The sequence below is a fragment of the Gambusia affinis genome, linkage group LG05, assembly GCF_019740435.1.
Source record: "Gambusia affinis linkage group LG05, SWU_Gaff_1.0, whole genome shotgun sequence".
Lineage (NCBI taxonomy): Eukaryota > Metazoa > Chordata > Actinopteri > Cyprinodontiformes > Poeciliidae > Gambusia > Gambusia affinis.
The window spans coordinates 22,054,462-22,069,088 of NC_057872.1; the positions used below are offsets into that span (position 1 = coordinate 22,054,462).

At 37.2% G+C, this 14,627-nt stretch overlaps 1 protein-coding gene across 10 annotated transcripts in view; it reads right to left on the reverse strand.

Moving 5' to 3' along the window:
* cspg5a (chondroitin sulfate proteoglycan 5a) overlaps positions 1 to 8,501 on the reverse strand; it is a 62,099-nt gene extending 53,598 nt beyond the window's left edge. For 4 of the 10 annotated variants that reach the window (XM_044116585.1, XM_044116581.1, XM_044116579.1 and 1 more), the window contains exon 1: positions 7,911 to 8,501. In XM_044116585.1, the coding sequence (XP_043972520.1) occupies positions 7,911 to 8,010 (100 nt within the window). In that variant the 5' untranslated portion in view covers positions 8,011 to 8,501. The remainder of the gene's footprint in view (positions 1 to 7,910) is intronic. The other 6 variants (XM_044116582.1, XM_044116586.1, XM_044116587.1 and 3 more) reach the window with 2 other exon arrangements.
* Between the last annotated feature and the right edge of the window lie 6,126 nt (positions 8,502 to 14,627).

A 14,627-nucleotide genomic window follows, 5' to 3' on the forward strand; every position in this document is an offset into this window, starting at 1 on the left:
ACTAATGCCCCAGCAAGATCTAGAAAAACTCATCCCTGTGTTTATTTAAATTGTGTTGATTTTTTACTTCTTAATGCATGACGTAGGATCATGCTGTGGGGTTCTTTTGCTGTCAGTCATAGATGGATTGCACAAAGCAGATGGAAAATTTCTTTGACTTGTCAAAAGCTCAAGATAAAGCTTTTGAATTAAGTTGCGTTCTCATAGTGGTTTGAAACTTTTTGTGGAATGGCAGCTTAGCTGTATTGAAAATGAACAAACATATGCCTAGAAAATTGGTCCAATAGGCCAGGAAAACAACCAATTTAAATGAACGGTTCGGATAATTAGAGTGGTGAAATATGCAATTTGGTAAGGACCGTTTTACTCAACATTAGTACTATTGTGTTCATATATTTTACCCTGCATGCATAGTTTTGGCCGTGTATTCATTAGAGAAAAACATGTTACTCAATTCCTGTTTTGTGTCTTTGAAGTTGTGTGAAGCTGTTTCTAATGGTTTGACCATTGAAAACAGTTTACATAAGATGAAAATAATAATAATAATAATAATAATAATAATAATAATAATAATAATAATAATAATAATAATAATAATAATAATAATAATAATAATAATAATAATAATAATAATAATAATAATAATAACATGAGGCACATGGCTATGATGTGCCTTGTATGGCTATCCCATTAAGTTTTATTGGTTGAACTTTGGACATATGTGAAACATTTATCTACATTAGAATAGAAAAGCATTTGATGTGTCATCTATTAAGATTAAAAAGTAACAGGAGTACTATAATGCAGTTTGAAAAGCTCATTTTAATTGTATTTGCTAATTGGTATATTTACATACGAGAACCTTTGGAGGCCAGAGTATTAGTAGTTTCTATGTTGTTGTCTCAATGAGGATAACTCTGCATTCAACAAACCAAACATACACGTCTGCCTAATTATTTATCTGTTAAATGTGGTCTGTTGCCATGACAGGTGTTTGCGTGTGTGTCAGTGTTCATAGACGACTGTGATGAGCGAGCTGAATGCTAATGTGACAGTCTGCAGCGGAGGAGAGCGGGCGGGCGGGCGCCGCCAGACAAGGAGAGTGAAGCATGTGCACGAGCATGAACTCAATGACTCGCTTCAACAAGGAGCGAGTCATCAGACGCATCAGATGCTGCACAGAGACAGTGCAGCATCTGATGAATTAAATAACACTCTTCCGTTGACCAGGGGAAAAGATGGCACATGAACATGGAGAAGAATGTGCATTGAAACATTTAAATTGAAAAGATTTGCATTTTGCATATTTTTTCACCTTTTGTATCCCATTAGCATATACACTCACTTCCCGTATAAGACAGAAACATGTATATTAATCACTCAAGGGCATCGAGAGTTTGAGAACAATGCCAACTCAGCACTGCTAAAAAAGCACACCCACAATGTTTCATCTGTTAGACGGAAGCACACAGCTGTCGAGGTGCTCATGAAACTCTCTGAAGGTTGTTTTGTGACCTTTTCCTTTTCCAAACCACAAAGAAAAAGGTTCTGGATGACCACCAGGAAGGACAGGCAACAAAAAGAAAAGTTACATGTAAGAATCAAAGCAGCAAAATTAAATAACACCTACATGCTGCGGGAGATACAATGAAGCAAAAGAGCACTTAAAATTGGACTCTTAAACTGCAGTATTTATGAATACATCATTGATAATGATGTTTTATTTTCAAGGTACGTCATCAGCATCTCTGTTTGTCAAAATCCTTGGTCTGTGAACCTGCTCAACTCTGACTGAAAGGCTGTTTTGTGCAACAACCTTGTCCATTTACCTACAAAGCATTACATAAGCAGCAGTCAATGAACATTAGCAGCTTGAATCGCTGCAAAAAGGCCAGCTGTGGGTGGTAATTCATAGGTACATGACAAGGAAAAACAAGTGTAGGTGGATTCTGTTAGTTCTGCAGTATTGACTCAGTGTCTCAGTGTTTTGAGTGGATCTCCTGTATAAAGTGAGGCCAGATGAGGAGCACATGGAAGGAGGTACATAGGGTTAGAATAAGTCAGCCATGCAACGAGGAAAATATTCATATTTATCACTAAGGTTACCTGGTTCACATTAACAATTCATTGGTAGACTAGATAAAGTAAAAGGTAGCTGTCTGAAAAATCACTCAAGAGTAAAAAAGTACTTGGTAAAAAGGCTTCTTTGAGTTACTGATCAAAATGTCATTCATTTAAAAATTTAAATTTACATAATCAGAAGGACCAAGGCCATATGGAAATCTACTTTAAAGACCAAAGTGAAAATATTTCATTTTAATAACATAATTACAAAATGACAAAATCAGACAAAAGAAAAAAAAAACTAATAAATTTATTTTAATATAAAACTAATGAAATTTTCACAAAAACTGCAGGTATGCATCTGTGTCTGGTGATTATTTTGTTAAAACATGTTTTTTCTTCTTTCAGTGAAGTTACTCACATGGGTAAAGTAACCAGAGAGTTTACTCAAGTCAGAGAAGTGATGCTTCATAAGAAAATCACTCAAATAAAAGTTAAAAAAAAGTGCACTTTTCCCAAAATGTTACTCAAGTAAATGTAAGGGAATACTTTTGGCAATATGGAGTATATCAGTCCAACATTTTAAAGTGTGTATTGTGATTTGATTTTATTAATTTGGCAGAGCTGCATAATTACTTTGCACTAAAAGGCTAACACACCTCCATGCACTCAAACAAATAAACCACAGCTTCTCGAGTCGAGCCTGTGGCCACCTATACCTGCTAATGTTGGCCTGCAGGCTGAGCCAGGTGGGAAGGTAGTGCAAGCGGCGTTAGGATCACCAAGTTTCCCAACAAACAGATGTGCTGGAATGAGGCAGATTATGTCCACAGTCAATCCAGATATCATTCCTTCTTTTTCCATGCAATAAAAGCATCTAAATTTCCTGCCAGTTGTCAGTTGTTTTGGTTGTTTAGTCACTAAAGTGAGTATTGTTTCTTTTTTAATTCATCACTCAATGTATTTTTACCAGTACAGAAATATTCTCTTTCTCAATTAAAAGTCAAGTAAAGTTGGGGTTTTCCAAATGAACCTCTCAGCGAGTGTCACTGCTGGAACTTTCCCATTTTTAAAATATAAGCAAGTAAACTAATCCAACAAGTCAAAAGAAAGTACTTAAGCATTAATAAGTTTTACATAACAAATAATAACACAAAGTACGTGATAAGATCTCAATAGGAAAAACATCTGACTCCAGTTGACAGATTTAAGAACAGTCTAGAAAAGAAGTCAGTATGAAAATGGGATCCAAAGCACAACAGCAAGCCCATTTCAGAGTGGCTCAAAATAAAACCAAATGTTTTGGAGTGACCCAGTCAAAGTCCAGACTAGATCCAATTGTGATGCTGTAGAATGAATTTTAACACCCGATTCATGTTCAAACACGCTCAGTTGTGGTTGAATTCAAGCAATTCTGTGAAGCAGAGTGTGAGCCACATTTCCTCCAGCGAAACAGGAAGACTCGTAAATGCTTAATGGTGGCAGCAACGTGGCACAAAAAGTCTTTAGGTTTAGGAGGCAATTGCTTTTTTCCTTAATGAATGAAATTATCCTTTGAAAACTACTGTTGGTCTTACTTAGATTATCATCATCTCATATTAAAATCTGCTTTTTGATATAAAGTATTACCCCCAAAAAAAGCAAAAACAAAAGAAATATGTTAGGGAGCAAACATCAGAAAACATGATGCTTCATCTGAAGCAATCATAATGTCAACATGTCTTCGAAATCTGAGTGTGACCACACAAAAAAACCTCACAAAAATGTGACAAAACCCATAAGGCCATCTGATTTGAAACCATTTGTGTAGCCAACACGCACGCACACACACCTACACACACACACACACCATGCAGAGCAACAGGGCACACAGCCACCCAGTTTGACCAGAAATGTGAGCATGTGCCAAAATCCAAAGATTCTCCGCTTAATAAAATTCACTGCTCAAACACATCATGGCAGCGATATGAACACACCGAGTTGCTGGCCGCTGGGATGTGCACGGTTTCCATGGAGACCACAAGGAAGAAGCCGAGACGGCGCGTGCATCGCTATTCTTCATGACTAAGAACACGAACTGCAAGATGAGTAAATTTTATAATTGCTGTCTATGCTTTTTCTTTCATATACTTTACGATGAAAAGGGACAGAGTGGGTTAGTGGGCTGATGGAGGGAGGATTTGGCTAAAAGATAAACCAGATATGTGTCAGCGGGACAGAGGAGCAAACACACAGCGAAGAAGAGGACGAGAGGAGAAGAGAGAACACGTCCACGAGTTTCTGTCCAAACACAAGCAGCAGACATCCTCCTCGGTCCAGCCATCAACCCATCCGCCTCATGGGGGATGGGGAGGAGGAGGAGGACGGCTGCATGTCATCAGCTCCAAACATACAGAGGGATGGGGATTACAAATGGCCACAAGAAGAGGAGCGGGGGGGGGGAATGGATGGAGGAAAACAACGAGCGGATTCTGATTGTCTGCTGTCAGTTCACCATGGTTGGATTTTTGTCCTTCGCAGATGTGGGGCAAGCTGCCGTCTCTACACTTCACCGGTGAAGTGAGACGTGTTGATGGGTGAGAAAAGGGGGAGCTGAGGGAGGGGAGGGTTAGCCCACGGTGGCTGTCTGCACCAAATCTGCCAGCTTCTTTTTGTTCTACTGTACATGCACCTGAGCTGAAAATCTGACAAGTGACAAAAACACAAGACAAGGAGAGGAAATTTTTACTCAAACTGACACTAAGATGATGATGGTGAATTGTATTATTTTAATATCCTGTACTATCCCTGAAGCAGGGAAGGGATCTCCATCTTATTGACCCAGTTTTGGACAACTAGGTCTGCCGTTTTCTGTCATTGACATTTCAAATATTGATGTCAAATACTGAGATTCATGAAGTTAAGAAGGGGAATTTTAGCAGCACTACTCCTTCTGCCAAACTAATAAAGTGGTATTTGTAAAACTGCTCATTTGTAGAATCATTTAAAGGACCATAACAGAGTTAAGCAATGGAGCAATGGAAACATGAGCTTGGCTGATAATAAAGTTACATCTTGATTATCTCTACGTGATATAAAAATATGGTTTACATTTAGAGTTTTAAAGAACATTAACTTAAAATAGCTGAACATTTTAATGATTATTTAACCTTTTATGGATTATTGTTGTAAGTCAACCTCAAGCAGCTTCCAATGTAATCCATTGTGGGATTTGCATCAAAGGCAAATCCCACACACACCAAGCATAATATTAGACACACTCTGATGCCATTTAAGTCATAATTATGCCAAACTGTCAAAATAAATACCTACATTTATGTCTATAATTTGCTATACCTAAATACTATTTTCATATAGCTTAACTGTAAATAATTTAGCAGTAGAGTTTAAGGATGACTCACCCCATTAATCTGAGAAATATCCAATTATCTGAACTATAAAAGCGCAATAGAAAATTTCAAACACATGCTTTTATTTCCATTTTTGTAAATCTGAGCTGTGTTTCAATAGAACAGGAAGATGGGCTACTTTAACATTCGACATCTCATACGCATCTGATACTGTAGCATTAACGGTCTGCCAACGATTGTTCAAACTCATAGACTGCATATAGAGTTGAACTTTCATACCCAGATGTGGAATTCTCACACATGGAAAAAATAAAGACATTTCTGCCAAAGTAATTTACCAATGTTGAAGCACATAAGATTTTCTCCCCTTCGTTCCAATGAACATGAACAATACAAAACAGAGGAAAAAAAGAGACACACATACTTCATCTAGACCAACAAAAAGCATGTCTGAATATGAAAACAAACCTTCCAGACAAAGCATGACAATGACTAAGGAGCACTGCTGACATACTTACAATACAAATGTGTAGAAATAGTACACAGTATATAAAAATTACCTTTAAACATATTTTGCATGTCCATTGAAAGCTTTGGCGCTACTGTTGAGAAGAAAAGTCCCTCTAAAGTTCTTAGGAGCAACAGAAGACAGGATGCTTCCAAGTTCCAAACCTTTCATCTTAAACTTGAAAGCAAAACATACCTAAAACGCTGAGAAATCCGTGATATTTATACAAAACTATAAGTGAAATTAAAATTGCACAAAGTTCCAGGTACTGCCTTGAGTGCTAACTCTTTGCTAAAATGGGATTAAACTGGAGCTTCATGTTATAAAGTCATGCAGTTACATTATGTTTGTTGAATAATATGATAACAGAGTCCACTCACTCCTCTCTTTCTCAACTGTGATTCTGATTTCTACTGTCACTGTTTTCATCTGTGTCAAATGTAGATATTAAGAAGCTATGCAACATATTCAACCTTCAAACTGAGAAGAGCATCTTCAATTTGGTCTGTTCAAGTCATCAAATATATTTTAGCAAATATAGAACTGTTTCAGAAATTCCAGAAGATTATTTGAACTATTATAAAACCTTTCTAACAATATTTAATGATTTTTTTTGTGCTGTTTTTTGTTTGTTGTGTTTAAGAAATACACTATTCTACAAAATTACTGTATTAAGTGATGCAAAAGATGAAAGAAATGCCAAGTTTTCCTGTCGAGTCGGTGGATGTGGAGCTCTTTGTTGCGCCAAATAAACCAGACAATGACAGCAAAACCACATCTATGTGAATTTCAGCCGCTCGGACGAATCAACGAGATTTTATTTGATTATAACGCCAGACCGATTTCATCTCCTGCATTATTAATCTGACGCATGTGCATCGGCCCTCAAACAAAGAGCTACGGTCCCTGTGTCGTTTTTTTTTTCTCTCATGTTTACTCGAGTTTTTCCTTCTCGTTTTTTTCTGTGTGTGTATCAGAATGTCCTCTCAGCCCCCTTCATGAATAATTCATCAGCGCCCCCTCGGCTCTAATCCTCGTCTTTTGTGAAGCCGTGGTGCCTGCGCGCCTTCGGGGATCCGGTTTGCTGCATCTGCTGCTGGACGCTGTCACTGTCACACAAACCTCAGGGTCCTCCAGGGACATTTGGATTCTGGAGATTGTGCTGGAAGTGTTGAAACAGTGACCTGGTTTAAAATGCCACCGCTTTGATCCACTATTCCTTCAGTTAGGAGAATTTAGCGGAAATGTAGACCTCACACAATAGAAGCATCTGCTTAAACTCAACACGAGCTGATAGAGAAGCAGTTGTACGCTTCCTGACCTTATTTGGGTGATATTTGGAAAACATGACGTTGGATAAACGTAGATCTTCCTCATTAACTGTCTTTCTTTTCCTATATCAGAATCTCTCCACCATTCTGAGCTTTCTGACTTATCCGGTTCAGACGTGGGAACGGAGAAAAGTGAAAGAACCATCTGAGAAGATTTGATGTATATATTTTTATGACTTTTGTACATAATGATACAGTAATATGTTGCTCATCTGTTATCGATTGGGTTCCTCAAGACTTTAACCTGACCTACTTTATCTTTTGTGGCCATTTTTGTATTTAGATCTTATGCATTTACTGTCACTAACATTTTTTAAAAATCACCTTTTGCCATCAAGAAAACGGACGATGTGTGCCCTCTAAATCTTTGAAGAATGTGATTAAAGACGTCTTCTTCCATCAAGTGTCGGTTCAAAGACGCTAAGATCAAGAATTTAGCAGATTGTTCCCAGCAGAGGTTCGTTATTAACATCAGAGTAAAGAACCTCCTAACCTACATTTTGAGCCTCACTGACCCCCCTTCTGCCCTGTGGGAGTATGTTACGGTACCCTGAATCCACTGAGAGGATGTGCTGCGACAGCAGAAAAATGTTTTAACTAATTAATGAGAATGTTTTAGCACGATTGCCGCGCGCAGTGGACGGGCCAGCGTCTTACCGTGGACACTCAGCGGGATCAGGTGCAGAGCCAGGACGCACGACAGCAGCATTTGCCTCCAGCATCCCGTGCAGCCGCTCGGTGTCTTCTTTCCCTGCATCCTTATTGTGCAATGTTACGCTCACACGGTCAAAAGTAAAATAAAAACCTGATTTTTTTTTTTTTTTTTTTTTTTTTTAAGGTTATTGACGCAAAGTTCGGAAAGCTTGCGGAAAGTATTCCGGGCTGATGGATCTGAGGGTTTCTGTCTAGACTCCAGCCTCTCCGCGCTTCTCCTCCATAGCCGCTTGATCTCTGCGTCTCCGCCGCTGTTTCACTCACTCGGCTCAGCTCTCTGTGGCAGCGTTTACGGCTCCATTGCTACAAAATGTGCTGGAGGCGGGGGTGGAGGGGGCTGCTGGTTCCGAGGTGGCACAGAACGAAGTCACGGTTCGGATCGGTGATTTTTTGGGGGGCACTTTGTGTGGATGAGAGGGAGAGAAACGCACGGCGGTCTGCAGCGCGCTCAGCAGCCTTCTCATCGTCTGAGGAGGGGGTCAGGGGGGAGAGACTGTTGGTGCGCCTCCTCTTCCTCCTCTTCATCTCCCCCATCCTCATCCCACCTCCTCCTTTCTTCCCTCCCTTCTTTTCCCAAGACGACTTCCACCTTCTCATCTTCTCTCCATTCAGTCCTTCCATTAAACTTTATCACTGTCACTCCTCTTACACACTTTGTCACCTTCCTCATCTTTTAAGACATGACTACATATTTTTATAGCATACAAGATAAAATTATTTTACAATTAAAATTAGGAATTAAGTTCCTTTCAGTTTTGTAATAAAGCAAATTAGTTTGTACATTTCTTGCCAAAGAAATGTTTCCATTTCATCTTAGCTCCGTCATTTCAGAATCAAAACTTAAGTAAACATTTTGAATGTGGTTTATCTGAGGATGCTGATTCAGTCAGTTGTTGAGTCTTTTACATTTACAAGTAGAGTATCAATGGGTAATTCAATGAAAGGTTCATTTATTTCAACAACACAATTAAAAAAGAAGAAATTTAAATATATAGAATTTTTTTGTGGGGGGTGGTGGGAAAGGGATTTTTCTTCTGCTAAACCAAAATGTTATGATATCCATGTCATGCCTTACACAATCATAGAGAGCAATATTCTATCATTCACAAGGATGTACATCTCAAAAAAGGTGGAAAGTTGAGTGGAAGGAAAAAAGTGTAGTAGAAAAAGTTACATGTGCAACAGGGATTGCGTTTTCTTTATGTTAATACTCATAATTACAGCTTTTATTTGCTTTAAACAAACTTTATTTGTTTTTTGTTTTTCTTGTAAGTATTCTAAATTTTTTATTCTCATAAAGCTAGACAATGACATGAGGTCAACAAAAAAAGATTTTTCAAAAGGGTGAGTGATATATTTCATCACTTGGAGAGACTTTTACTTTCATTTTAGTCACAAATAATCTATACCAACCCAGGTCAGACGGCGCAGCGGTGCATCGTGACGGTATGAAATAAGACTTGAGTGAGAGAATGTGTGGAAGGTAAAAGTGTAATAATAATATTTCGCAATAATATTGCAGTGTTGCATACTGTGCAGTTCTACATCTAAAAATCTTGACATTTCAAACTTTTTCATATGAAAATCCTTCTTACTTCAGATCGATGTCAAACTTAGCATTTCTTCATCACATGCCCAAATTTTTACATCCTAAATAATTTTCCATTTTCAGACTGTTTTTATTTTCCTCCCTTCTTTGTTTTGGAAAAATAAAATAAAAATTCTTTCTGTTCTCTATAAACACTTATTTGCTTCATTCCAGGGAACATTTTCTTCACACATTTTCAAATTTCCTTCACTTCTTTTAATCATTGAGATTATTTCCATCCTCTCATTTAACAAAAACGTTGCTACAGGGTGTGCTGTGGTGGTGCAGAGGGTTAGCACGCTCCACGCTCCCGTCGAGGCCATAGTCCTCGACGGGAACGTCGGGTTCGACTCCCGGTCCCAACGACCTTTACCACATGTCTTCTCCTCGTTCCTGTCTGCCTACTGTCACAAAAAAACAAGCTACTAGCGCCGCAAAAACTCTTTTGAGAAAACAAAAAAAAAAAACGTTGCTACCAAAACTCTATGTTGACCTTTTTCCGTAGAGCTTCTTTTACAGATTCTTCCCTTATTTCCCCCAAAGTTTCTGTCATTTATTTACGTGTTGGATCTCAGTCTACATTTTGCTCTGTCTAAAAATTAATCATTCTTCATCCTTAGACTAACTGAGGAGGAGGAAGCTGCTTAATATTGTGCATAATAACAATCTGAGGAATCCAACGTCATCAAAACAATAAGCTTTCCTTGATGGTGTAACAGAGAGGAGCAAACAAAGAGGATGGGTAAGGAGAAGGGGTTATGAGGGAGATGGGGGGGGGTCTGCTCACATGGTGATGAATGCTCAAGGGCCCTCAGGGTAATGATCGCCGTGGGGGTCGCAGGCATTCTTCCACACAAAAAACCAAAAAGGAAGAGAGAGGGGCTGTGCAACAGGGGATGTTGCAGCTATGCAGGCGTGTGTGTGTGGGCGTGTGCATGCGTGTGTGTTTCCATATTCATAAGAATTATAACTTAAACATACTGCTCATGCACGTCCATAACTACATTTTCATGCAGAGGTGAACTTGTGTATGAAAGCTATTTGTTTAGCTTTTGGGAAAATTGTTTTGCAGAAAAGAAAACATGTTCAGTGAATTGTGAAAAGCAGGTCAGGAGGCTGAATTTAAATTACATTAATCTGTGTTGCTTCTACAAAGAAAACTGAGTCATAAAATGTAACCAGAAAGAAATAAAACTTCTTTTCTGTCTCAGTCTCATGTTCTTCCTTTGACAGTAATCTGGTTCCTTTTGATATCTAAAAAATATTTTCCTTCTTCCTCATAACAAACACTGTTTGCAAGAGTTGCAGAAAACAAAACAATACGCAAACATGCCCACATCTAATTAAACTAAATGATTTACCTCATAATTTAAGCTGCTCATTAACAGACAGATGCACACTGGGCCAGATGACTTTATTGTTTTGAACAGTCTGCTATTCCATAACTTGAACTTCAATGATTTTATAACCATGTAGAGATGATTTAAATATGTTCAGACACACAGAACAATTTTATGCAATGGTAACTTTGGGCCAGTTTTAATGAGGATTAACTCGTCATTGTCAAACATAATCATGACAGGTATCCCACCGCCAGGCTTTCATCATTTCTGACATTCCTTAAATGAACACAAAGGTGATCTTAATAAACCTTTTATCCTCTGTTTGGAAATAATGAACCAATCTAATTAACAAAGAAGCAACGTTTCTTCTACAGTGATCTCAGTTTCATATTGTTTTAATCATGAAAACAGAAGGACATTTAAAAGACAGAAATACACAATGTGTCTTTTTAAGAAAATCTATTTCTCTGTTTTTGACAGAAATTGCTGTCGTAAGAAATTCTGTAATAAAATGTGAAAACAAAATGTTCCTCATCCGCTTTTGATTCAGGTATTTATTTGCTCTGTTGTTTTGAGAAGCGAAGGCAGGATGATGAAAGTATTTCTAATAAGTTTGAACAAACAATGAAAGGCAATGAAAGGCTTCAGCAGTGCAACATTATTAGACTTTATGAAGAGAGAATAGCTTCTCAAAATTAGATGGTATTTTTAAAATTATGTTGATTTTCAAAAACAAAAAGCTATAAAATTTTAGAATGTGTAAATTAGTTTTTGCTTCCTGTCGTGAATCAACCTGCTCACTAAAAATGCATTGTCATTATAGCATACAGATCTAAAAACTAAAGCACTATGAAGTGTAATAATAATGTTTTAATAACAGAGTGGGTATTTTATGACTTGTAAATTATTTCTATCAATCAGAAGCTACAAAATTGTTTCAAATGCTTGTGTTCCTGCGTAACTTTCATAAACCTTTCCTTCCTTGTCTGATCTTAAATATATTCCAGAAAATGTATTAAACTTTTTTCCACATTTCTTTACATAACAATTAAATAAAATCACAATAAACATACCAGAGATTGTGGTTACTTAAGAAATACAAAAAAACAAAAAAAATAAATTAAGAGATAAGTATTTTTGTAAGGTCATGTTTGAATTTTGGCTGTTTTTTCTCTCACTTTGTCACCTTTTTGTCACCATAACCACATGTTTTAAAGTGTTGCTAAAAAAAACCCAAAATCTAAGACAAAAGAAAATGTTTCTGGAAAATCTTGCAATTAATCTGACAGGAGGACTTGAAAGATGCATATTTTTTCTTTTACTAAGTGGTCATCTTTTGAATCACAAAATTTATTCCCCTTGTTGAGTTCAGTTTATTTAAGTTGTGCCAATTCACAAAAAAAAAAAGTTGTCTCAAGGTATTTTACAAAAAAAACAACAACAAAAAAAAACCTCTGTAATGTTTTTGATGGAGTCAGCTAAAGAAACTGAAAAAAAAAAAAAACCAGCAGTTCTACAACAGGATGCCGGTAATTAGTAAACCTAATTCATCTTTTAAGCTGAGTATCATTTTGTGAATGAATAATTAATAGGTTCAAATAAATTTTCTTAAAAACCAAAAGATTCATGTGAAAATAGCCAGCCTGGACTAAAAATTGGAAGAAAAAACTCTTTGAAATAACTTCTGAAAAATCTAATATTACATTAACAAAATGATGTAAATGCGGAAGATCTTATGCTCATGAATTCAACTTAACAGAATCCTGTAAGGATGCATCAGTTCATCCTTACGGCAGCTAGAAGGAACAAAATGAAATGAAGAGATGAGACAACAGAAGGGGAGAAAGAAAAGGGAGGAACTCTCATCCTGCTGTGAACCTCTGGCCTACTTTACACTTCTCCATATTTTATGGCACACACAGTTATTAGCACATAAGCAGTGCTCACACACACACAGAGCCATCGCTATGCTCCATTAGGTGCACAGACGTAGACATGGCTGCAACAAGTATGCCCTCATCACCACCAGACAGAGCTGTGACATGTCAGGGATTAAAACACACATGGCGAGACACGCATCTAGAAAACAGAAAGTAAGTGTCCTTGGTGGGATTTTACCATCAGTTTGTCTTAAATGTATTAAATCCACTCCATGTAATATGCTGCATTTTTTATATTTACATTGTTCAAGCATGTGTTTATGAATACTGGCTGCTGAGAGAGGAAACATTGATATTTCTACCTGTAACAGGATCTACCAGCAGCTGCGATGTTAAAAAGAAAAAAAATCTGTATATTTTTTTTTAACCTCTTTCTACAACAACACCTCAGTGATTAAATAAAGTGGTTATAAATAAAGCAAAAGCAGCTTTTATTTGAGACTGATCAGGTAATCTATTTCCAAATGTGCACACAGTTGGAGTTAGAGAACTTCTTCGAAACCCACAAACCTAATTGTACTGTCTCGTCCGGAAGCTGGTGGTCTGATATTTCACTTTAACAGTCAGTGCCACACTGTCATGAATGGCTCTGCTCATCTTTTATTTATTTCACTTCATCTTTTATTGATTGTTTACTGATTAGTAGCATAGTGTTTGTCTTTTTCTTCCTTTTTTGAGAAATACTGACCGATGAGGCTGCAGCTCACATCTCCAAACAGTCGAGACTGTTAATGGAGGCATAGATGGCTGTTATGTGACCTCACTAACTACAATCGTTAGATTATAGAGGAGAGTGATCTTTTAATTGGCCCAGCATTTCGTCAGGCATTTAGATGTTGTCAAAAGTCATATTTATGTTTTTCCTTTAATTCATTTTCTTGAGCAGGTGGTATGAGAATCTAACACTGAATTTGTCATCGGCCTTGTCATCGGCCTTGCCACCGACCTGCCGGTCGCATCCCAAATGCTGAAAGCAGTGTAACCATGGAGCCGTTGTTATGGCAACAGCCTCCTCCAACAAAAGAGCAAGGATCTGCAGCGGGTTGAGCAGCACTAGAAAATAAACACACAATTGGTAATTCATTACCAATTGATTTACCAATTCAATTGGTAATAAATTCAAGTTTCATTATTAAAGGAAACCTGAATTCATTTACCAAATTAAACTGTCACCTTTAAAAATCCAGCATTTTAGGAATTAAAAAGAGTAAAAGTTAATAAATCCGTTCCTGGACTCAATCACGTCACCATTCATGGTCAACCAGTTGAACAGGTCAGTACTTTCAAATATCTTGGGCTCACAAGAGACAATAAACTGACGTTCAATGAACATGCCATCATACAGAAACATTTGCAGCACAGCCACAGACTGTAAAATGCAAAAGAAATCAACTGGAAAAACTATGGACTAACAGCAGCAGTATTATTGTCAAAATGTTGCCTTTATAATAAATGTGGTCTTGAAATCATTTTTGGTCATTTATAATAAAATCAAACATAGTAAAGAATTTTTTCCCAAAAGAAAACATTTATTTAATGAATAAAGTTTTAATTGATACTTTAACTATGCACTCCAAGCTTCATCAGCCCAAAGTTTTACTTAACAGATGCAGTTTGATAATTTACAAAGAAGATTATTTGATATGAACTTGAGATTATCTATAATTCAAAATGATGAAAACAGTTGATTTTGATGCCATAAGACTGAGAAGTTACATGAATGGATCATTTTGTCATCATGTAAATACACATTAACATTCAACTTAGACGAAAATAAGTCTTAAAAGTC